Source organism: Dermacentor silvarum, chromosome 5, assembly GCF_013339745.2.
Source record: "Dermacentor silvarum isolate Dsil-2018 chromosome 5, BIME_Dsil_1.4, whole genome shotgun sequence".
Classification (NCBI taxonomy): domain Eukaryota; kingdom Metazoa; phylum Arthropoda; class Arachnida; order Ixodida; family Ixodidae; genus Dermacentor; species Dermacentor silvarum.
In genome coordinates, this window is record NC_051158.1 from 32,743,580 (window position 1) to 32,768,907 (window position 25,328).

Genomic DNA, 25,328 nt, shown 5'->3' on the forward strand with positions numbered 1-25,328 from the left:
CAATATGCTACTGAATGCAATGTTTACTTCACCTGAAATGCAGGCTTGGCAGGCCCCGCACAATGTAGCAGATGACACCAACCCACACCTCTATGTGTCACTGTGCCTGTGCAGGTTTGCTTCGATGCGCTCCACAGAGCACGGCCATGAGCTTGTGTGTCTCACAGTATTTGCTGGGTTAGTGTAACTGCTACACACCGAGCCTTAAAGGCCTAGCACAACAGAAGTTGGAAGTCCACATCTCTCTTTTTGCATCAGGTTCCACGAATAGTGTGCTCAGCTGATTTTCACTCGTGGCTGTGACTTCTGTTATCATTTAATCTATGGAGCCTAGAGAGCCAGATAAGGAATCTCTATCTGGCACCATTATCTAGCTCTAAATGAGGAAAAAACCTCAGGGGGTACTAGGATAAGAGTTACTGCACAATCAACAGTGCTGGTAGTGTACAGTGGCAGAGTCGGAAATCATTCATGACACAATGCAACTAATATTATACCCTGCCATGATGAGACTCAAGGCTGTCAAGCAGCACTACTCACATACTTGTTCAGAATCGGAAGCAGGCCTAACTAACAGCCAAATTTGACATCTATATACTGAAGTATAAGTAATTTCTCTATTTATAGAATACAGCATTTCAGAAACTATGCTTCAGTAAAAGCATAATGTTTTTGCTCCCCCCCCAACTGATTGAACCTAGTAAAAAAAAAAAAAAAGAGAGTTGTTTAACCAGAGAATTTTTAAGCCCCAAACGTAGTTAACACAAACCCATAGAGGCACAAGTGATGAGCGAATTCCACTGGTCACTTAGGCCAGTGGAACGATACTGACGATACTAGAGGGGAATGCCCATTTGTTTGACAAGACCGAACATCCTACACTCAAGTGATTCACTTAATTGAATTTTGTCAACACAACATGCAGTCTAGCACATAACCTAACAAAGAGGCCATTCTCACTCCAGTGGACGGGAAAACGTCGCTTCAAATTGACCAACCAATTTCACTAAGAGTGAAATAGCAGAGGCTGCCTTTCATTGAATGCCACTGCTTAGAAGTCCAAAGAAAGAAAACGAAAGTAACCACAAGTTTCTTCGTGTGCCTTTCACAACCCACTAACATTTACAAGGTTGCATCGCTGCAATGACATTCGGAGTACGTGTCTCCAGTACACACACGTAGTGCTCTGATGCAGCACACAAACTTTAGGCAGGCAAAAACATGGCTGTCTTAAACACACGGCTTTGCATGGAACTGTACGAATCCATATCTGTGCAATCCACCTATGTTTTCAATATACATCCGCGAGTGCTAAAGGAGCTAACAAAGGGGCCCCAACGTCGTCGTACATGATGATAAAACCCCCCGCTTAGCACCACTTCCCTGTGCTTCACCTTTGGGCGATCTTCATGTAAGCATAATGAACTGTGTTATGTAAAACCATCTTCGCATCAGATTTTTGTCTGGCTCTCTAGCAATCATTTACATTTGCCATCAGAGGTACTTGCTCATTATCAGCACCTTTCCTGAATAAAAAGTGCAAATCAAAGCTCTCAGGTGCGTCACCTCTGAAAGGGGAAACAGCAGGCTTAAAATCAAGAAACTCTTAAACCCAGCACGTGCCATGAGGCCATAACGACAGCATTGAAAACAAAGACACCAGGGACGCTTCAACTTCGCACACTGTAGTACATCATGACAACATATAGCTTCCCTTGCTGACCTCCCGAAGGATGAAATCCTATTTTAGCCAATCACACGCCCCAACGGTTCCCCATGTCTCTTTAGACATGCTTGAGCAAGAATGCCCACAACTTCTGGAGCTCATCCAACTGGCCAAGCACGGCCCAGAAAATCTCAGCTATGTAAGTGTATGGGGTCTACTATGGGGGGCCCCAGTCGTGTGCTGCTGTTAAAAAAAAAATAACAATGAAACATATCTGCTGCCCAAGCCCGGTAACGTAATACAAACTACACTCCTGCACGTAGCTTGGCTTAGCCAAGCGCAGCAATTTGTCTTTTTTTTTTTTTTTTCCACTTCGGGGCTTGGCACATCCTCTACCTTTGCTACTTTAGCCGACAGACGACGCGAGTTTCAAATTTCGTCGCAGTGGTTAAAAAAAAAAGATACGTAGTTTCGAAGGTGTGACGGGTTTTTCTTTGTTATAACCGAACTGCACGGTTAACGGTACTTCTACTAGACGCCCCTATATGACGGCGAACAAAGCCTGCAACGCGACGCCTTGACAAACGGCTTTAAAAAAAATAACGCTCGCGTGGCAGCGAAACACAACTCAACCTGACGCGGCTGCAAGAAAGCACCCCAAAAAATAATTTAAAAAATCTCACTTTCCCGGACACGTCAGTTCGGCGAGACAAACGACAGGTAAGTTTAAAAAGAAAAGAAAAAGAAGGGAAAGAAAAAAAAGAAGAGTGGCCGAAGAGAACCCACGGAGCCATCGGGCTCTTTTGACTACGGAAGTGAAGGCGACCCTCAACCGACGTCCAAGAGTCGAATACAAGATCTATCCTCGGCTCAAAAGCTCGCGCTCGAGACAGATTCTTGAAAAGCGCGGATCCACTTGTTGCGCAATAGTCGCACAGAGCGACAACTGTGTTTCCAAAGAGAGGCCGAAGCCGCACTACAGCCACAAACATAAACGCCGCCTGCGAATGTCGGTTTTGCGCACTGAACACGTTATATTTCGGCACAGATTTCAGTGTGACGAGAAATTGTGTAGGCGGTTTCTTGCATGTCGGGTGCCGATGAGATCATTCGCAGTTGAAGCAAAGCGACGGTGACGAAGAAGAAAAAAAAAAAAAAAAAAGTTGGGTGTTTCCGCGGGCAGCTCGTGACAGTACGCCCTCGTGAGAGAGCTCTCTGGAAAACTTTGTGGTTCCGCTTCATTTTGAGGCGCGATCACAAAGCTCGCGAGCGAGATCGACATCGTACACGTGAAATTCACCGCAACCGGGTCCAATGCGAGCAAATCGTATTGACTTCTACGCTTCGCAGTCTGCAAAAGTATGGAAATGCGGAGAACGCCGGCTAGTCTGGTTCAAACGGACGGAAGCCATGCTTTTCGACCCCGGATGAAAAAAAACTCGGGTCTCGCACCTCACGTTTCGCTTTTGGAAACCAAAATGCGATCGCCGGTGGGAGAATAAGTCCCCCGTGGCCGTGAAAGAAAGGAAACTGACCTTTCGGGTGTCGTCTACAAGTCGCGGAGGTACGCTGATCGTGCTTTTAGAATCGCCACCCGCGGGGCTCGTAAAAATCAATCCAAGATGGCTACGCTTTATCGACTTCCGGCGCGTAGCGCTGAGGTGCGTGCGCACAATAAAAGTAGTGCCGCCGGCAGGCGATTCGATACCTTTACTATCGCAAGTACTCGCATCGACCGTGAGACAAAACATAATTACTTGTAACTTAGTATGGGAGCACTTTTACAAGCTTGCATAAACATTGTTTGTTTGAGAAACATCCATTGCAGGACCGCGGATTGATACGTTAATACTGCCGGCTGTGCAATGTGCATGGCTCCTCGATCACCCCTCTTCAGCTGTGGGTCGAAGCATGCAGTAGCCGGCACGCGGTAAACAGTTTATAAACACACTCGGCGGATGTTTGCGTTACGTGCCGTTGTAGTTGCAACGTTGTCTTAAATTGCTAGCTAGGAATCATACGCTAAATTTTGGCGAGTGTGACTGCATTTACTACCCGATTCGTCAACAAACAAGCCATGCGAACTACCACACAGCGATCGCAGGCTGCACTGCGCTTAATTGCGCGATGTCAGCTGCTCACAGGCGAGTGAATCACCTCAGAAGGCCTTCAAGTGTGTACCGCGTCAACACAAGTACGCTAACTTAACAGGTAACCGCGCATTTAAAGCACCCTCGCAGGCCCAATTCTGATGCGAGATCGCTGCGAGGTTCTGACACGATTGCTTAAAACAGCATGCCTTCTCTCTCACACACACTCTTGTATATCTGTCGCCACAGCGTTAAGGTTGGCAAATTACACACTGGTTGCGTGTATTGACTCATTGGTCAACAGCTGCGGGAATACTTATCTCCATGTATTTTACATGCCTGAGGCAGTGTTCATATTCTCTTTATATAAATTGGTGAATGCTCAACATTTAATTATTCTTTTTATTAGTCTTTATAGCTGAATAACAAATCGTTTCGCTAAAGGAAATTATACTGGTGTCGTACTTCCGATAGCGATCGAACCCAATCTGGATCGAAGTTCTCGACCGCGATTGGGGGGCTCCCTTCCGCAGATTGAGCAAAGAATGCCAGTCGCGATCGAAAAATTTGATCCGGATCGGCCTCGGACGTGATCAAAAGTGTGCTGTGTGACACCCTCATTAGAATAGCATGATTGATTGCAAAAGTAGGGACAGGCGGGCGTGGTAACATAATTTTAAAACAGCGCCAGGGACTTGATTATCTTTACTTCAGTGCAATTTTTCCATTCTTGAATGAAAAGACTTCCGTAAATGAGCCCAACAAGGTTATCAAAACTACTGGATAAGTTAGAATAACTTCACATGCGTTGCTGCAGGTCAGGTCTATCACTGTCGACAAAAGACGAACTGCTCGTGCCTGTCGTTGTGTCAAAAACAAACGATTCACCCACAGCTGTGTTGCGGAGCTCACTCATCTGTCAGTGTGGTCTGAAACGGTCGGCCGGGCATCGGCATCTGTCGCGCTGTAATCTCGAACGAGGACCTCGGCTTTTTATCACTTGACCTCGGGTTGTGTTTGTACTAGCTGCTCGCTACATTCACTGGCAGGATCACTTCTCCCGTGTTATCCTACTCCTTGTTCATTTTTGCGCTCGCCAACGTAAGTCTAGTTCTCTCCTTGTTCTCGTTCTGCCAGGTCGCAAACCGTACGACGACGCAGCCACTACACCATGGTTGTCTTCAACGTCGGTGTCGCGAGGTGCCACCTGCTCAGAAGCTCGTGTTCTTGGTGCTACGTGCGACGGTGGAAGCACTCCAACTCGCCACTCAAGGTGTCGATCGTCGGCGCCGGTCCGGCGGGCTTCTACACGGCGCAGCAGGTTCTTAAAGTAGGTGCGTCCTACGTCCCACTGTCCACTACGCTCACCTAGGCTGATGTTTCTTAAAGCGATGCCAAAAGAGTTTGCACTAAATGAATTTATAATGGTAAGGTATTGTTTAAAAACCACATTTTAATTCATTTACCAGAAAAGGGTTGGTTGATGATGGCCCAAAAAGTGATGGCCTAGCTTCTCCTTCCCTGAATGCCGAGCCGAAACCTGAGCACTAGTATGTCGGCCTGATTTCACCGAAAATTTTCTCATAGCAGGGCCATTTCGGCTCGAGAATTGTTGTCGAAGCTTGGTATGTTTGGCCTTTGGTTCATTTCAAATATAATGCAATGCTTCTTTGCCTTGAGCTGTAAATTATACCGGAGATGTTCCGCCAAAATTCATGGTGTGATGGCGTGCTGGTGCGGGTACTTCAGGGTATTGTCACCACCTGTATTTTTTGTTTGTTTTTTTATGCGTCTCTTCTGGCTTGCCGTGCCTCGTCTCATGTTAAGAGCAAACACAAAGCCATTTTAGACTGATGAAGTAGTCTTTCAAATCCCTATTCTGGTTCATTTGGCAGAATAAGCTTGATTACTAGTGAAGGAAATGAAGGCCCAACTTTCCTCTACATGTTGAAATTTGCGACGAAATCCCTACACCGGTACGTAAGTGGGACATCACAGATTTTTAAGTACTTTTCTTGTATTTGGGCCATTTTGGTCCAGGAAGAGTTACCGAAACTTGCTGGGATGAGTCCTTGGCCCATTTAGAATGCAATGCAGACCTTCCTTACCAACAAATAATTAAGTAGACCCAAGAGGATGCTGTAAAAACCCACGTCATGGCAAGCTGGTGTGGAAACATCGGTATCTGGCTGGCTTCCTAAAGGGAGCGAGCCAGATACGGTAACTTTAGGTGCATACACAGTTACTCTAGGAAGTTCAGGGTGGCGGCACCACCAATAAACTGATCTTTATGGGGGTCTGGAAGTGTGATGTGCTAATCCAGCTCAACCTAATATTGGTCTCTAGTGACCCTCTAACCAGCAGTATTGACAGTCTGTTTGTGTATTCCATCAATTTCGGTTTAAAAAGTGCTCTTTGGTGTGTTGATAGGACCTAACTGTCTTCCCAAAACAGCATCCGAATGCCATTGTCGATATCTACGAGGGTTTGCCGGTGCCATTCGGTTTGGTCCGCTTTGGTGTCGCCCCAGACCACCCCGAGGTGAAGGTAAGTGCGAAAGTTATATGAAAAGGAATGAAACTAAATTTGGGCATTCTGACCTCACATCAAATATTTTTATGTGCATTCCAAATGTCTTTCTTAGGCATAAAAAAAAAGAGATAGAATACAGACAATATAAGGGATAAGGAATCAGAAAATCCTAAACAAAACTAAGCCGTCAAGTGAGTCAGCATTAAATGGACAAAACATAATCGAAAGTACACCATAAGCAGAATCCAGTTGGTGTAAAGGTCTTCATACACGGAGTTGAATATTTACAGAATGCAGCTTTCAGCTGTAGAAACTACCATAGGCTTCTCACGCATAAATAGGATGACACTTACCAAGGATAAGTAAAGACTGGAAAGCATTTTGTTTATTTGTGACCATCAAATAACCTCACATAAAATGACCAACATGACAGGAAGAAATGCATGGAAGTGAGGACTTCGCATGTCTCCTTTCTGTCATGTTCCTCATTTTATGCGCTCTTAAAGGCCCAACCGCATGCACGCGATTTTCGAGCGACAAGCGACGGCGACGAGCGACAGGTTTTGCCGTCGCGGAGGGCTATCCGTCGCTGTCGCTGGTCGTGTCGCCGGTTTCTGGCCAGCCAGAAAATATCGCTTGTCGCCCGGAAGTCAGCGCGACGACATCCGCTGGGGACAGCGATTGCACAACAACGTGGCAGCAATCAGTCTGCCCGCTTCGATCTGAATTCGCTCTTGCAACTTGCTCTCTGCCGTGACAGCAAAAAATAAATAGTACAATCAGTCATCGCTTCACCTCATCGCTAGCTGAAGACTAAGTATCGGCGCTCTCTTGTCGTTTTATTGAGATCGGTTGTTTTGTTTTGACGCTGTTAGGCCTGAGACGCCACCGAGAGCCGAGAAAGTGTTTTAAGTTTTACTCAACAGATGGCGCCACGGCACCTTACGCTGGCTGCATGGGACGGAGTTCCACTGGGGATGCATGGGACGGATTTTCACTGGGGATGATAACATATTTTAGCTAGGTCTAGATAAAACATTGACCTTTTGATAAAATTGAGATTTCATTACGCGCGCACGATAACATTTATTCGCACAACAATGTAAATCCGTCGCTACTCTTTTTCGCGATGTCGCGTTCATGCGGTTGCTCCACGCCGCGACACGACAGCGCGACAGGGTGTGCCTGTCGCGTCGCTTGTCGCTGTCGCTTGAATATCGCGTGCATTCGGTTGGGCCTTAATTAGATGCACTGTTCAAAATAAAGCAATTTTACTATCCCGAATGCAGCACACTTTTCTTTTGACTGTATATCATTTCCTGCCAGTACTACTTGTAAAACATTCTATATTAATTTGGGGGGGGGGGGGGGGCTTCTATATTATTTTTGATTTTCTTTTAATCAATGTATACCTTCTGTGTCTGCCATTTCATTTACACCATGCTTGTATATTTCTATCTAGAGGTCTCATACAGTCAATGAGTACGGCACTTTCTTCTGTATATCATATCATATGTTGAAATTCTACAATTCCGAACTTAATAAAATTGTGATTCCTGCTGGCTAGCTCTTGCTAAAGCTTTGTCACGAGTGATAGTTGTGCTCGTACATGTGGGTCTGTCAGTATCGTTGGTAACTGTCCCACGCCAACTCGCACTTCCAGAATGTGGTCAACACCTTCACAAACATCGCCAAGAACCCCCGGTGCAACCTGTACGGCAACGTCCGGCTCGGCGCGGACATCACAGTGGCAGACTTGAGGAAGGCCTACCACGCCGTTGTGCTGGTTAGTCCTGTGTGTGTATTTGTGCACCTGTGTTTGTGTGTTTTTTTTTTGCGCGTACAGTACAAAGGCACAAGGTAAGATGGAGGCTTGACGTGATCAGCCGGGGTCGAACAAGATAATCCTCAGCCTGGAGCCATCGTTTTCGACACCGGGTCTCGTCTTCTCTCAATACTGTAGTGAAAGCAAGTGCCTTTGTCAAAACAATGGATCCAGAGGCATTTCTTGTTTGACCCCAGCAAGAAAACTTTTTATTTCGGTTCACAGTATACACTGCAGACTGAGGAAGATTGGTCTAAAGGTGTTTTGCAACACCCGACAAAGGCCCAGCCTCCACACGACTATTTTTGCATGCATGCGCATCTGTACTCTCCTATTCCTTGTATTGTACACCTGCGGATCAAGGAGGCGAAAATTCCGCAGCTCTTTCCAAAACTTCTCGTGCTCTCCCGGGCCTCATAATTTAGGAATCCCTACTTGATGCCGTAGTTCCTTGGCCCCGTGCAATAGCTGGCAGCAATCCACGGTCCTGGTTCAGTGGTTACACAATTCTGCTGCCAACTACAAGGTCGCAGGTTCGATTCCCAGGCTGCTGTGGCTGCATCCCTCAAGGGGTGAATGCAGAAACACTCGTGTACCACGTTTTAATGCGGAGTTGGGTGCAAAAAGTTAACGAGGCACAGGCTCTATGCTAAATGTAAACTTCTGCTCTGTTAAGCCATCATACTTCCAATAAATGTTAAATCACTGTGTTGGTTGCAAAAAATGTGGCACTGAATCTTTGGCTTTGAGGCTACAAGCCCAAGCCTCGTGGGAATTCAGCTTTTTTGCAAATCACGTGTCCTTCAAACTTAAGCAGCCGACTGTACAATCAAGGACTGCAGGTTGTCAGAATTAATCCAGAGTTCCCACACTATGGTGTCCTTCATCAGCGACTCAGCACCTGTTGAATGTAGAGACACATCAGTCATGAGTTGGTAGCATTATTTTGGGTTGTATGACAAGATCGAGTAGTTTTCCTGCCTTCTACCAGGTGTCTCAGCCAACACAAAATATCTTTTTTTCATAATGATGTGAAGCCATCTGGGTGTATGAAATCACCTGTATGTTAGCTACCTCCTTAAGAGGCCTCCAGTATTGTTTTCTTACTATATTAGTAATTAACGGTGAATGAATAACTTCTTAATTATTAACCCTGAGCACCTTTCTGTACATTGTAAAATTCCGCCATATTGTAATATTCGCCGTCTTGTCAGCTTGGATTGGCCCAGCAGGGTGCTACAGCCTCTCTGATTGGCTCAAAACGCCGCCATTACAGAATTTAACAATATGGCGGAATTCGACAACGTCGAGAATAGGTACCCTTTGTGGCCACAATGTCAGTTCGAAAACAATTCTCAGTTGTTTGCAATGCTGATTTTTTTGTAAATTTTTTTTCCCACACCTAATTGGTAGCCTCTGTGTTGTGCAAGCGGCGGCCTGCAACAGTTTTTAAAGGTTTCAGGAACAAAGAAATAAAAGAACAACTACGCTAATGTGTCCCAAATAACAAATTTTCAGATAGACTCTACTAACATTGTAGTACTGATATTGTGGCTACAATGTTAGCAAATAAAATCTTTGTTTGGTAATTAACCAATACGAATTTATCTATAAACAAGAACACAAAATTTACTGAAGGCTTTTGTAGGAGGTTGCTAACATTCATCCACATAGAAGGCATAGCCCACTTGTTTTACTGGCTCTGTGTTAGCTGAGACACCCAGTAAAATAGTTCTTCATGGCAATCCCACCTGACCAAGGCAACAAATATTTTGTTATAGCATGCGAAGGGGAGTGCAGAAGTGTTGCAGAAAAAGGGAGTGTCTATCCTGGTCTTGGTTTCTTTTTGGTCAGTTATAACAATGTCAAACCAACTAGCCCAACAACTTGCTATATTTTAAAACAAATATTTTCTTTTTCACCCGTTGTGGTAGTCCTGTGGCTGGGGTGTTGCGCCGTGATGTCGCTGGTTCGATCCTGGCTGTGGCAGCCAAATCTCAGTGGCATCGAAGTGCAAAAATGCTTGTGCACCTACATTGGGGTGTACATGTATTAAACAACTCCAGGTGGTCAAAATTCAAGCTGATTCCCCTACTACGGTGTGCCTCGTAGTCGTATTGTGGTTTTGGCATGCAAAACCCCGTAACTTAATTTTCCTTTTCAGACATATGGTGCTGATCAAGAAAGGAGCCTCGGTGTTCCTGGCGAGGTAGGGCATATTTTGTGACTTTCCTGACTCCTATCTCAGTTGTGAGCATTTACCTGCAGTAGTGTCATGCTCTAAACCATAACGGGGAAACCATCCGTACCATAGTCCCTCGAAGCTGACTGAAATCCTCGCGACAATGTCATGCCTGCCAAAGTTCCAAAGCCATAAAAGGAGGAATCGAGTCCCCTGTGCACCAGCGGGTGATTTCAGAATGTACCAGCTGTCGTAGCTGCTGTAACCGCAACGAACAGCTTCCTTCTAGCATACAATCTTTATTCTAGAGAAATTAACATTGATAAAGTGCTTCACTGCCATAGTCATGAATGGCATTGCCAGCGATGTTAAGGCTAGGCTAGCTGCAACATACAGAAATATCCAAAGAAAGAAACAGTTGCTGTCGTAGCTCAATTTGTAGAGCGTTGCATGCATCACGCGGAGGTTGTGGGTTCGGTTCCAACACGCAGCACATCTTATACTTTCACTTCCTAGTTCGTTATTATTTCTATGTTTCAATCAAACAACACAATTAATTTCCCCTATGACATCATTCGGTCTTTACTCACGTTGGGACAGATTGATGCGCGTTATACATGCAACTGGAAAGTTGGGGAATGAGAGAGAGTCGACCTTTCCCACGTGTACCACTTTGACTCACTGCAACTATTAAGTGCAGTGACTTTCGACTTTCGCAATGCACGTGACCCGCTCTCCGCTGTGACGACGTGCAGGACCTTCCAAACGTGTTCAGTGCCCGCAAGTTTGTCGGCTGGTACAACGGTCCACCCTGCCGACGTTGGTGTCCGTCCGGACCTTTCCGGTGAGACGGCCGTCGTCATCGGCCACGGCAACGTCGCTCTCGATGTCGCCCGCATTCTGCTATCACCCCCGGAGTCGCTTCAGGTGTGTAGTGCTTTATGCAAACTGAATAAGCGACCACTATGGTCATCTATGAATGCACTGATGCTGGTTGACTTCATGCTGTCGGTTAGAGTATATTAAGTGTCAGTTTGCGTATACTGTGAAAAACAAAACAGCTAACTTATTTTCCCTTTCAATTTTAAAAGGAGAAAGACAGGAAGGTTAACTAGTACAGAAAATCTGGTTTGCTATCCTACACTGAGGAATGGGGAGGGGTGGTAGAAAGATAAAGACAAGATAGAGAGCAGAGACACAATCACAGACGATTGCGATCACAGCAGAGAATCACATGAAGCACAATGATCACCAATTAAGGCTAAAGCTGCTTGCGCAAGTTTGTTGTTCTTAAGAATTGTGGCAGTGCCCTTGTTGCACACTGCAGTGATGGCTTATGAGGTCGGCATTCCGAAATGGTGTGGTCTGACAATGGTTTGTGATCAGCTCGAGCCAGTGCAGTCACAAGTGATTATCTCCGCACACTTTATCAAGGAACGGTAACGCAGAACATGCTTAAGGGTCTTTTCGTGACGACAGGCCATCATATGTAGCTTTCTTGGTTATTCTAATGCGAAAGGCAGAAGGCTTTGTAAAGGCTGCTCATAACCTTTCTGCAGAACAACACTAAAAGCTATGTCAAAAAAAAAAGTTACAGTGAGTCTCAACAAGCATCAACCGTCCCAAACTTATATTCTGCAATAATACACTAGTTACATTTTTGTTCAAGTTCATATGCTCTTTCCCTTTATCACAAACCTTGCGAGCCACCATGCCTCCATTGTTTACACTGCCAGCTAGTCATCACAGCAGATAATTAGAATGGAATGAGTCTGCTTTGTATCAGCTTTCTTTTGGTCCAACCAATTCACTCATCAGGTGTCCCAGTGTTGACTCACGCCGAGTGGTCAAGAAAGGTTAATTTTCTTGTCGCACTTTTTTTTTGCCATGTACAGGAGACGGACATAGTCGAACCAGCCCTGGAAGCACTAAGAAAGAGCCGCCTGCGGAACGTAATTGTGGTTGGGCGAAGAGGGCCCTTTGAGGTAGCTTTCACCATCAAGGAACTGCGAGAGATGACCAAGATCCCCGGTGTGGACAGCATCTTCCGGCCAGAGGACTTCAACGAGGTCCGAGAGAGGTTGGCAGGTATGGGTGCTGTTGCTTGGTTAATCACTGTAATTTGCATTTACACAGGCTGAAACGGAAGAACCTTTCATTCTATTTCTTTTGTTTCCTTTAGAGTGCCTTTAAAGGGCACCCTCGAGGGATTACCTTAAAGGGACCCTCAATTAGGCAACACCTAAAGGAAATCAAAAGAAATAGAATGAAAGGTTCTTCCGTTTCACCCTCAAGGAGGGTGTTGCCTAATTGTGAAAATCTGGGACATTACAAATTTAGAGTAAACCCCTTTTCAGGTGAACATGGAAGTACCTTCAAATTCTTTTCGTTTTAAGAAAAGTTCACTGAATCAGTACAAGCTAAACAAAAGTCTCTATACTGTTCTGCTTATAAGACAATTCGTCTCAACAGAGTTCCCTATAAATGGAGCCCACTGTGTTTATTTATATAACGCCCTCAAGCTTGAAACAGTTCGGCAGTGCAATGCCAATGTGTCAGGAATTGCTGCTAGAAGCCAGTAAGAATTATTTTGTATGTACGGTGAAAAAAACAAATGCATGAATTAATTACAAGCGTAACGAATAGTATGTTAGATAACCATAGTAATTGAAATAATGAACAGTGTGAGAAACACACACTAGTATAAGCTTAATTAACTCATACCTGCATTTTTGTACAAATGCCTACAGGTAGTGGGGTTCAAAAAACCTCACCATTCAACAGCTTTGCACTCTCTGCACACCGACATCCGGTGTTCTTTTTCATCAAATTTTGTGATAATAATCCAGCTCAATTGACTAAACACCTCGATTTGACGTTTGACAAATTTGGCACGTGCGAGATTTCGCAATTGACGAGCCATTGGCATGTGCAATGGTACTTCATACGATCCTCAGGCTAAACAGGTAGATATGTATGTTCAGCCCATTAAAGGGACAGAAATAGAAACATTAAGTCAGTTTAGGCTGATAAAGTACTCGTTCAGAACTCTGTTTTCATTAATTTTATGGTAAGAAGTTGATCATTAGAAAAGTAAATGAATGTCGATTCCATTTTCTAAATTTCACGGCAAAACTCCGATGCCAGTACTTCAGTATGGCGTCGCAGATTTCAAATTGTTTTATTGTACATTTGAGCTGTTGCAGCTCAGTAAAGGTTCTTGAATTTTGCGAAGTTCAGTCTTTGGGCATTTTAGTATACAGTGTAGTCCATATTTTCCAATAAAACATTAACAAGGCCCGGTATTGTAGGATGGATAGTTTACTGACATAGCTCAATTTCTTTTTTATTGTCCCTTTAAGGCGTGCCTGAGTGTTTTCTGCTTTTTCAAGTCTCAGAGGACATCTTCAACTCTAATGCCTCTGGCCGTGAGGGTAACACGAATAAAATAATTGAGCTTTTAAAGTAGGTCTTAGAAATGTCACTGTTCCACCTGCAGGGAAGAAGACACATGCACTGTGCCTTTAAGTGCTTGCACTCAGTGGAATGGTTACACAAGAAATGAAACTGAAAGTGCACATATGTATGTAAAGGGTCATACAGTCAAGCTTTATCGTCACAGCTGTGCAGAAATTGTAATACGAAGAAGAGCATGTGGCAGGAATTTTCATGTTCAGTTAAGATGTCGGAGAGCCCAGGTGTAAAATTCGTGTATTCAGTGTAAACCAGTTGACGAGACACACCTGCCTGCTAAGTATTTTCCATGGAACTGTTCAATGAAGTAGTGACAATGATGTAAGCAGTGGAGCTCATGCGAAGACAATGCTGCCAACTCTCCAAAATTCTGCAGACAGGGTGAATATTTAACACGTGTCACCTCGTGCTTGTGTGCAGACCTACCACGACCTCGCAAGCGTCTGCTCGATCTGATGGTGCAGACATCCGAGAGAAAACCGAGCAACCAGCCCCGCTCCTGGGAGCTGCGATTTCTGCGAAGTCCGCTGCGCTTTCTGGCAGATTCAAGCACAGGGCACGTCTCGGGTGTTGAGCTGGCTGTCAACCGACTTGAGGTAAGCGACCTGTTGATTGTCATGAATGCTCTAAAAGTCTTTTAGTCATAGTCAGCTGAATTAAAAGAACCGTGCAAACAACTTGCATGTTAGCACTTCAGATCTGTTTTACTTGTGGTAGCAAGTTATACTTTGTGTTTGATTCAGTCTGTCGTGCTCTTGTCTGAAGCCCCTTGCGTGTCATATGTGCCTCCGTGATCTGTAATAGAAAATTTCACTTGTGATAGCAAGTTATACTTAGTGTGTGTGCGCACTGTTTTATTTCGCCTTGTCTGCAGCCTGGTTTGTGTCGCGTTTCTAATCACACCCCAGAAAAAGGGCATTAAAATGGGCCTTTTTCTCGGAGAAAACAGCCATCATTCGCTGTGTGCATGCTAGACATACCATAGTACTGTGTCGCAGCAAACACAGAGGCTGCACCAAGGTGCATAGCACCTGCATCTTTTGACTAATGTGCAAATGAAGTGGAAATCAATGAGACACAGCACGTACGACAAGGCCACCATGTGCAATAGACATGAACATGCTGTCACAAATCCTTTTGCTTTCTGTTTGATGTAAAGTACCTCTAGCTTTTTTTCTTTTTTTTAACACTTTCCTCTCCGCACCTACTATTCCCATCAAGAGCCTGCTATAGATGGTTGCAAATTTGTATTTTGTCGCTGTATGAGCAGTCTTAGACAGCTTGCACCATCTATCGGTTCATTTAGGAACTATAAAGTCAGTTTCGCTTTTTTGTTTTCATTTACCACTGTGCGTGGCTTTTTAAAGCGCCTCCGAAGAAGGGACGGCGTTGGCACGATGAGTGCTGGTAGTTTTTAAAATGGCATCAGCATAGCACGTCGCTCATCCACGGAAACATCGCATTTCTACTGATTCTGATGCATCAGCGCAGGAGTTTTTGAACTTTGAAAGCAGCACTGTCACGAAAGGCAACTTTGGTTAATCAGAGTTCAGAACGATATTTCACTTTCTTCGCCGAACCAATCCAAAGCTGCTGTGCGCTGATATAAAGATATGCTACGTGTTCTAAAGGTATCTTAAGAAATTCTTCGCATAGAAAAGTTCATATTTGCTGGAATATTGCACAGGTTTCTTGCATTGAAAATGTATATTCTGAAATTTTCTTTTTTTTTTCTGTGCGAAGCAACAATGTTGTTTTTATATAAGCTTTTCTCTTTTTTTCAAGTTCTTTTTAATAGACCTGCTTTTTGGGCCTAGTACCGTCTGAAAGAGAGAGTGTTTCTCTTCAATTTGATGCCATACACTTTAGTATCAAGCGTGATCTGGGATAGTAAAAAAAAAGTATTTATTAGACTACAGAAAAACTGCGGCTTTTCCTGCAGGCAGGAAAATGTTAAAGCCTGTGGCTTGCGACTTTCCTGTTGTTGCTTCCAGAAAACTGAATCGGGAACCAAGGCCATTGCAACGGGTGAAACGGAGACAATTCCGTGCCAAATGGTGAGCATCGCCTGCTTCAGCGCCGCTCTTGTTTAATTCCTGTACTTCTAAGACGTTTCTCCTCTTGATACTTCACCTCAACTCCAGAAAAGCTCCAAAAAGGGGAGATCAGTGCTGCCGTATTGGTAAAGTACTCACCGTTCCTCAGTTTAGCTCAGGCATACCTGAGCTAAACTTTCACAATTAGGAATTCTAAGCATCTGCTTTGCAGGAACTCTAAGGAGGGGAGAAGTGTTCATCAAGCAATTCCTCTTCGCTGGAATCGCTGAGGAGCATTCTTTAATGTGACTGCTTGAATTGAGGGGTGATGGAAGAGGTTTGATTCAAAGCCAATTTCTGAATATAGGGTTAAAAGGCCTTGCCTTAAGTTGACTGCTCCCTGCACACGACCTGCTCATTTTCATTACAATAAAACTTCACTTTCTGTGTGCTTTCCTTGTTTTCAGTGTATTGTCCTTGGTAACTTTGAAAGGAGCCCTGCAGTCCCTATTGTTCAAAACTGAGAACCAACTGGAGTGACTGCAATGACTTGCAATGAATATATATTCCCGCAGAGATATTTTGAAAAGGACCTAATAAGAATGGAGATATGAAGAGTCCAGTGTTTATTTTCCCCCTCAACTGAATATTTCTTGGCCATCTTGGACAGCGCTGATAGCACTGCCCTGTATTTTTCTCCTTCCTTCCTTTTTCTTCCTTTCACGGTGCATTTGTGGCAACCCTTCAAGATTGGAACCTGAGAAAAATTCCAGAGAACGAAAAAGGAGTGGTGACAGGATGAGACAGACTCATTAACTCATTGGCTACCAAATACAGTAGAACCCCGCTGTTACGTTTTTCACGGGACCGTAAAAAAAGAACGTAAGAGCCGGGAAACGCAAGCGCCGGGAAACAGGAAAAATTGAGAAATGGGAGTAGTGTTGAACTGCACACAATATTATTTTAATTCTTACGTGTGACAAAAAGTAGTTTCGCCCGACAGCCGAAGTATCTATCGATTGCGATGAGCTATACAAAGTAAGAATAGTAGTTTTATCGTCCGTATAAACTTGTAAACATTCGCTTATTAACTAATTAACAAACATGGTGTCAGCGCCCACAGGCAAACATGAACACATCTCACTCGATGAGCGCGGAGACGCGCTGTCAAACGCTGGGGTGAGGAATTTAAGCGCCGCTGCAGAAGCGAGCGAAGTGACCTTCGTGCTGTTGTCTATCACTTCAACGCAAAGAGAACACACAGCACGCACAATGCTACGAGCCGCCGACGCACCTACACTGCGTAGACTTTGCCCCCAAGGCAGATCGCTTTCAAGATACGGCACGCGCGCCGCCGCGTAGTACGCAGTTGAAGCCAGAGCACAACGCTGCCAGGTATCACTCCCCCCTCGCTCCCTCGCCGGTGCCTTGAGCGCAACGGAAGAAGGCGCGCCGCAATCGTCGGCTCACCTTGCACGCTTTCACTCCTACAGCATGCGGCGCGCGGCGATGGCGTTATCGCCCTTGGACTTTATGCGGAACATCTATGAGCCAAAACCAATTTTAGGGCCGCAACGCGTCATAGACACCATCTTTAGATAGCAAACACGGATCTCAAGGGCCATACTTTTGCTGACGGAAACCGAAAATACGTAATAACTGTCGCCCCCGGCACTTTGGGCAGCCAATGCCATCGTCAAGCAACCAAGCCAAGCAACATGAAAAGTCAAAATGGCCGCTCGGGCCGGCGCGGTGTGGCAGTTCGCAACGTATGATGCGGGAACGGTCCCACAGTTGCGACGTAACAGCGGGGTTACCAATGCATTGGGTTCTATGGGAGCTGTGCCGGGATCGGCCGAAAACGACGTAACAGCCGGGAAAACGCAGCACCCGGTAACGTAACAGCGGGGTTCTACTGTATTACACACGTTGCGGGGCCCTCCGTATGGATTATTCTTGCCACGTATTAGAATTACGTAAATTTCCGTGGGCGCGTTCATTATATAATGCTTTATGGTAATAAATGCTCAACAAATGTGAATAAGTTTTATTTACAAACTGAAGCAACCATTTTCAATTGTGAACCCAAAGCTAAAGCCAAAGATTCATTTTTGTATGAAGAAGCTCGGAACATTCACGCATGTGGAGAGCAGCATCGCAGTGTCGTCAGGGCAGCTTTTGTCTTCAGAAGGCTCTCGGAGGAAGTCACCATCATCACATGAGTCCTCACTGACTTCACTAACAAAGAGAACATCGACAATTTCGTCATCTAGTTTTTACACCATCCATATCTCCCACCCGGCAAATCACCGGCTTTGACAATATGGTCCTCCTTGTTGCGTCGATGGTTCGCCGGCTTAAGTAGTCAATGCGTTAACAGCTGTCGCTCACCTGTTTGCCAGAGGATTGCCGGGTATAGTCGCATGGGTCTATGATGTCAAAGGCAGCTTTAAAGTTCCTTCACCGCATCATTAACAGATAGTGTCGCCTATCACATGACTTTCTAACATTCGCCAAAGCTCCTTGTACGCGTAGTTACCACAAACTCAAACTGACACCCTTAAATTTTATGCACAGACTGATATGTTGAAATACGGCTACTTTCCCTGTACAGTGGAGTGCTGGAATTTGTTGTCTGGCGATATTCGTTCTCTTCCTTTAGAAACTTTCTTTGCAGAACTGGTTATTACATAGTCGCATGCTTCCGTTTTGCCTCTTTTGCAGTATTTGTGGCTCTTGTTTGCTTAGCATCAGTTATTAGGTGCAATAATTTTGTTTTGTTTTTTATGGCAACTTCTTTTTTTGCGCCTTGTGCCCACTCCTGCAATAGCTCTCTAGGGCTGCAGTATGTATGAATAACATAAATAAATAATAGAAGGGGTCCTCGAAAGCCGCAGGAGCGAGTGATCTTTTACGCGAAATCGTGGGCTCCCTCCCCAGTGCACATAGCAGAATGATATTTGGCTCACATCTTCACGGCAGCATTGTCTACAAATTGCCAACGTTTTCTTGCCGTGTTCGAGAAGTGTTGCAGTGTCCCTCTTAGAGAGAGCAAGAGTTATAACCTGACCTGATGTCAGCTTTACTATGCACATTACTTGCTGCTTCAGTTGAAGATGATTGAGATATAAAAGGAACATAAATCAAATAAGCTAAAAATTAAATTTTTTCTTTTTTTTTATGGAAAGAAGCCACAAAAGTCAAAGTCCCAGCTGACGTAAGTAAAGCAGTGTGGCCTTCGTGTCTCAGATTCCATCCCCATTTCTGTGCCAAGCGCATGTTGCGTGAGAGTGATAACATGATATAATGGTGATAATTCGGGGAAAGCAATCATTGGCAGAAACTAAAACATGGGGGATGCAATGGGATGGCTAATCGAGATTTTGGTTAATGGAAGATGCATTTGCAAAGTTTCACACAATATTTAAGCTGCTGTGTTCACGTGAATGCTAATTAGGTGAGACAGTGCTGCGGCTGTTTCTTAGGGGTGAGAAGCGGTGCTGCTTAGCGCTGTGGCCCCGTGCTCTTTACTGTCGCAGCCCGCTGCTGGGTGACGCTCTGATTGCCGAAATTCGTTGTGCCACGATAGCTTTTTTTTTTCTGTGATACTGTCAATCCATCAGGGATTTTTACAGTTTATGCAGTACATTTTTACAGTTCTACGGGTAATCGCATTATCCAGATCTAAAAGTTGATATGGCTTGTACGGAGAGCTTGCTTCAATTTCTCAATTACGACAAGCCTGCTGAAACTAAACGCTTTCAAGTTAATGAATGGATTTTTGTTAATTCACGAGTGATTACTCTGTATCACCTGTCACCCCGTGGTCATCACCACTGTCTGCATGTCTCCGAAGGAAGTGTTCTTTTATTTCAAGGGCTATCTTTAAATAATTACTTAAAGTCGTCGTAGAAACACCCCGTGTGTGTTTGTGTGCACCCCATGTTTTGACCAGAATCCTTAGTAAACATCTGTTTGCATTGTTCACGCCGACTCGGGCTGCGTGAATTCATTCAGTTCAGTCGTGTTTTCGTGCTTTGGAACTTCGCATGCACCCTCCTTATGCCATGACTGTGTTTGAAGCGTTCGTTGTATCAGTATGGTGCTTTTGAAAATGTTCACCATGCCTGGACGCAGTTTCAATAGGTGGGGTTGGGAAATCGTAAATGCAATGAAGGGTGGCCTTTATAACCGATAAATCGTTATATCTGGGATCGTTATAAGTTGGTTCGAATGTATTATAGTTTCCTCTTTGGTCGCAGTGTTTAGTCCTTTCTTTCTTTGTCTTTTACGCAATTTCAAGGTCCTGAAAAGCATTGGCTACACGAGCGAAGTTGTTGATCCCACCGTCCCGTACGACAGCAAGCGAGGTTTCGTGCCTAATTCTCAAGGTCGGGTCGAGTCATCGCCAGGTACTTGATTCCCCATCACTTATCTCACATTGAATAAGAAGGGAAAAAAAAAAACTTGACCTTTATGAGACAAATGTGACTGCTTTAACCTCTCATGGATTGGATCTTTATATTGAAGGTTCGTCTTTGGTGACGCCGCGCCAAAGCAATACAGTGGAACCTCGTTGATACAATCTTCACGGGAACCGGAAAATAAAGCGTATCATCTGGAAATCGTATCATCCAATGTATTATCCTACCAAATCGTATTATATCGGGAAAAGAAAAACAAAACGTATTATCCCGTAAAATTTATTACGCAGAATCGTATCAACGAGGTTCGATTGTATTGAAGTAAATGCGCCAAAAGCTTGTCGATTCACTCCTCTTTAATTTGGGAGATTGGATAATTTGGACATCATATTCAGTTTTCGATTACATCTCCATTGTTCTATGCATAAAAAGCTCTTTATTAGGAAGGTTTTGACATTGGACTGGTCGAGTATAGTATGAGCGTGAGGCAGCATGCATGTGGCGATAATTGGCGAACAAGCCTAGCAAAACAGTAAACCTACAAAAGAAAAACTGAGAAGACATTTTAATTAATTAAGTTATTTATTTTTTCTCTTGTTTTGCATCGTATGTATATGGGGCTCATGTAAAAATGTGGGTGCAACAAGAAGTTGTTTCAATTTCATTCATTGAGAAGCATGATGTGGCGGACTGTCTAGAAGCCACTGGAAATTGCAAGTCGGTTCAGGTGCAGCGCAGGCACTAATGCTCAACTTGCTCGTAGTGGGAAATTACATCATCCTAGCATGCTAAGAACGAAACCCGCAGTGGTTGCTCACTGGCTATGGTGTTGGGCTGCTGAGCACGAGGTCGCGGGATCGAATCCCGGCTACGGCGGCCGCATTTCGATGGGGGCGAAATGCGAACACACCCGTGTACTTAGATTTAGGTGCACGTTAAAGAACCCCAGGTGGTCCAAATTTCCGGAGTCCCCCACTACGGCCTGCCTCATAATCGGAATCAGGGTTTTGGCACGTAAAACCCATAATTATTATTATTATTGTGCTAAGAACGAAATTAGTGGGGAGGGGGGCTCCGTTGTAAAAGGTACGCTTTGTACGGAGATGTGTGTTCCATGCCACGCCATAGTGTGAAGGGTGTTGAAAGTCCCCCCACTTCTCGAGAGAGGTGTAGTATGGATTCTCTTTATTGAATTGCGCTCAAGAACGTTAGACATGTCGGAATGCACAAATTCATTTCACATGGGCATTAAAAATGTACGGCGTGCATATTTACCAAATGTCTGTTTTTCTGTGCAGCCATTAAAGCAGTACGACACAGTGTTGGTAGCACATGCTGCTCAAGGCTGCAAATCCAAACCCGGTGCTGTGTGCTGTTGCTTTCGAAATATTCAAGCATCCCAGAGATCCTGCATCTTGTTAGCATTTGGGCTGACAGTACTCTAAAGCTGTTCGAATTTGTATTTGGAAGTACGTGTACAAGTGAGCTTATTGCTTGTCTAGGTCTCTACTGTAGTGGCTGGCTCAAGACGGGTCCAGTAGGCGTTCTGGTGGCGACGATGAACAGCAGCTTTGAAACGGGCCAAGCAATCGTCAAAGATGCAGAGTCAGGTCTTCTGCCGGCAGACGACAGGGAGGGCTCGGCAGCCATCTTGAAACTTCTCGAGTCCAAAGGCAAGTGTCGGATTTCCAAACTGGTGTACGCATAGTGCTACAGTTAAGGCGCATGGGTTAATGATACTAAAGATTACCATTTGAGACAAGCTGTACCGGCTAGATCTTGAAGGGATCCACTTCCAGGCTGTTTTCCCCATTCTTTTGCTTGCATCTAATGCCCAAATAATTCAAATGATGTGTTTGATGTGGCATAATGTTCAGTACGCCTTATAGTGGAATGCTAAATGCTTCACGCTTGCCTCGTGTATGTTTGATATGCGTTTATATGTAGTCGATCTCCCTTAATTAGACCCTGAGGGGACCGACAAAACTGATCGAATTATCCGGTGAGTCAAATTAAACAAGATGCAGAAAAAGACGTCAAAACACACCACTGATTGATTTGGCAGTAATTGCCCGATTTGAACATGCCCCCAAATCAAACGCGCGCCTGCTTTCTATTTCTCCAAAGCAGAGAACTAACGTAGAGATAACATTAAAGCTTCTAAACGAAGTAGAAATTCAACGTGCACCTGATTTTTCAGCCTAGAAAAATGGCCAAGGATCTAATATCAGTTGCACAGTGGCGGCCAGTTACCTAAAGTCAGCGTTGCCGTAATACAGCATACGAACACCGCAAACGTGGTTTTCAATCAAATTCTCCTGGGAAAAAAAAAAAAAAAAGATGTGTGTTAGAATTGGGTGAATACCATAGTCAGACATTGTGAGCTACCATTCTTTCTTGAAAGTCTTCCTAAAGCGAGCCGAAAATAGGCATCTTGGACGAGAGGGTTGATGCGTGTTAAACGCATTCACTGTCCCCTAAGCTATGCCGAGACAGACGCTGCTAGTGTAGGAGTTACTATTGGGGTCACCATAGGGGTCAGGTGCGAGCATGCTGACTGGTCAAGTTCTAATTTTCTGGCGAAAGCCAATTTTAGGATCGAAATGACGAAAGTGGTCCCATAGAAATGCATGGGGGCTGGCTGGGATCTTCGGTTGGGATCGAACATAACTGTAAAATTGAGTTAACCGGAGTTGAATTAATGGAAGTCTACTGTATTGTGACATAAATGGCATCTCACTGATTATATATACTATAGGCGAGAAAGTTTAGGAAGGAGCATCAAACATGGACTAGTACATGTTTGATGTGCTAGGGTCCGTCCTTGTTAATAGCTTCGTTTTCAATGCACCAGACAAACGTGAAATGTCTAACAGCTTGGCAAAAGATGCAGCAACAGTACACAGCAACAGCCATAGATGACGATTCAACCTCAACTATACATATAGTACTTTAATCAGCAATGCGATAACATATACGCTTGCTGATTTAGGAAGAATAAGATTGTTCATTGAGAAAATGGCATTGTGATTTTACTACACAAAGCTGTCTCCTACCTAAATGCTTTAAAGGTATGACTGTAATAACAGCACTACTTTTAAATACAGTTCCTCTTTTTTTTTTTATGTTTTGTCCCTGGTTCAAATATTTGCTTCATGCCACGATTTTCATACGCCGGTGCTTCCCCATAAACACGGGAGATAACTTCATCGACGCAGGCTGGCATCCAGTGAATGGACATGAGATCCAGCCGATTAAATTGCTCTTCAGCCATCATGTTCTGCAAATATGTCTTTGTTCATTGTCGAGCCTTGTCAGTAATTTGAGGAGTGCGAACTTTCAAGAGCAGGTCTCCGTCACATTCAACTAGAGCGTCCATAGCGTAGCGTGGGAGCACTTCTCCTTGCATGGCCTGCCATTTTGCCTTCTAGGTCTCCCTCTCTCCTTTTAGCATAGGGACATGTGCTGTTCTCATATCTTGGACGTAAAATTCAAAGGCAGGCTGCGCACATTTAAGGTGACGTGCATTGGTTAAACAAATTTCAAGCTCTGTGTAGCACTTTTGTCCAGTGTCCCGTGGTTTGCAAGGCAGCACTCGAGAGAGGCTCACAGATTGTCGATATCGAATATGTACAAGGCTCAGTTGTAGTGCCCCTCTACAGAACTAGAAGAATAATGGGCCCGATATTTTTGTGTGACCGTGATCCCGTGGCACTTTGCAGTTCACGCGAACTTGTTCGTCCTGCAGGGATCCTAAAACGAAATTCTCCTGCTTGTACACTCGACTCTCTTTCCAGAGTTGGAGCGACAATCTTACCAATAATGTTTACGCCATGCCTATGACAATATGTTGGGAATATTAGTTTCTTTGCATGTGACCAGGTGCGTAGCTTTTTCGGGAGAAAAATGGACGCATCACTGCTTGTACTTGTAGTATGTATTCCTCTTTCGCTTGAGAAAACAAATGCAGGAGTTCATTTCGGGGGTGGGAGGTGGGGGGCATTAGGATTTAATTTTTTTGTCTTTCATCCATCTGGACATAACTAAATTGGCATCCCTTGTTTTTGTAAACACAACGAACAGGTTATTTCGAACTCTCTTTCGATCTTTCAGGTGTACGACCCGTCACTTTCGACGAGTGGCTCAAGATCGAAGCTTACGAGAAGGCGCAAGGTGAACGTAAAGGCAAACCCAGTGAGAAGCTGCTTTCCGTCAAAGAAATGCTTAGTGTTGCATTTAGCTAGTCGTTCCTGTTGTCTCATAGCTTCTCTTACTTTCTCTTTCTTTCTCCCTCTCTCTCTCCCTCACTGTCTCTCCTACCTCCTTTTGGAAACCAGCCAAATAATGAGCGAAGCCGAAGTTTGCAGCCAAGCCAAGCGCTGGCTACTGTTTTTCAAACATTTGAGACGAAGGCCTTGTTTTTTGTGGAATAAAAGCTCCGCTTCTGTTTTTGTTTCAAGTGTCACATGGTAGCCAGAACTTTGGCAAAAAGGGCTTGTGTGATGAAGCGGTTTATTCATGGATAATACTGTGTGTAGTTTACATCAAAGTGAGGTTTCTTTTATAGTTATAGTTTTATACATTTGGCCGTTAAGAAGACGTGCCTTATGTATGTATGCCTGTACAGCTGACAATAAAATTACTGAACTTCAAACATCCTGGGTGGTCGCTATCCTATTTAGCATGGCAGCATGAAATTTAGCTTTTGTGGCTCAAAATCCTTTAGCGGTCATTGAGATGTAGAAATAAAGTAATGATTAAAGTGATTAACGCAAGAAGAGCCTGCTTAACAGATGCTTGCTGCGAGTAAAGCTAATTTGCGAGCTGTTAATCAATGTCAGTGTTACATTTTATTTTTAATAACATCGTCGTATATTCCTAGTTCCAAATAAATACGCGTTAGTTAGTCGCCGTTAATGATGATGATGATGATGCCTCAACACTTGGCACAGCCCACTGAGGGGGATAGGCCACGAACCGGGTGGTATTATGATAGAAATTTGAAATAAATTAATTTATAAATACATAAGTATTCGCCGTTAATGCCGAGCCGTTAGTCTATTTGGTCTTTTTCCTTGACCTGCAACTTGTTACCAGCG

At 44.3% G+C, this 25,328-nt stretch overlaps 2 protein-coding genes across 3 annotated transcripts in view; one reads left to right on the top strand and one right to left on the bottom strand.

The window, feature by feature from the left end:
* The window catches only part of LOC119453252 (rho GDP-dissociation inhibitor 1), a 14,521-nt gene extending 11,201 nt beyond the window's left edge, over positions 1–3,320 (bottom strand). Inside the window, exon 1 of one of the 2 annotated variants that reach the window (XM_037715278.2) lies at positions 3,202–3,320. The gene's annotated coding sequence lies outside the window, so the exon portion shown is untranslated. Of the gene's footprint in view, positions 1–3,001; positions 3,092–3,201 lie in introns of those variants that run through there. The other variant, XM_037715279.2, reaches the window with a different exon arrangement.
* Positions 3,321–3,522: 202 nt separating this feature from the next.
* Positions 3,523–24,885, top strand: LOC119453255 (NADPH:adrenodoxin oxidoreductase, mitochondrial-like). The gene is given in 13 exon segments (XM_049667670.1): positions 3,523–3,596; positions 4,894–5,086; positions 6,211–6,303; positions 7,952–8,074; positions 10,278–10,322; positions 11,051–11,101; positions 11,103–11,222; positions 12,191–12,383; positions 14,190–14,365; positions 15,764–15,826; positions 20,109–20,217; positions 21,732–21,902; positions 24,343–24,885. Coding segments are annotated over 13 exon segments (1,533 nt in total). The 5' UTR covers positions 3,523–3,531; the 3' UTR covers positions 24,474–24,885.
* Positions 24,886–25,328: the final 443 nt, after the last annotated feature.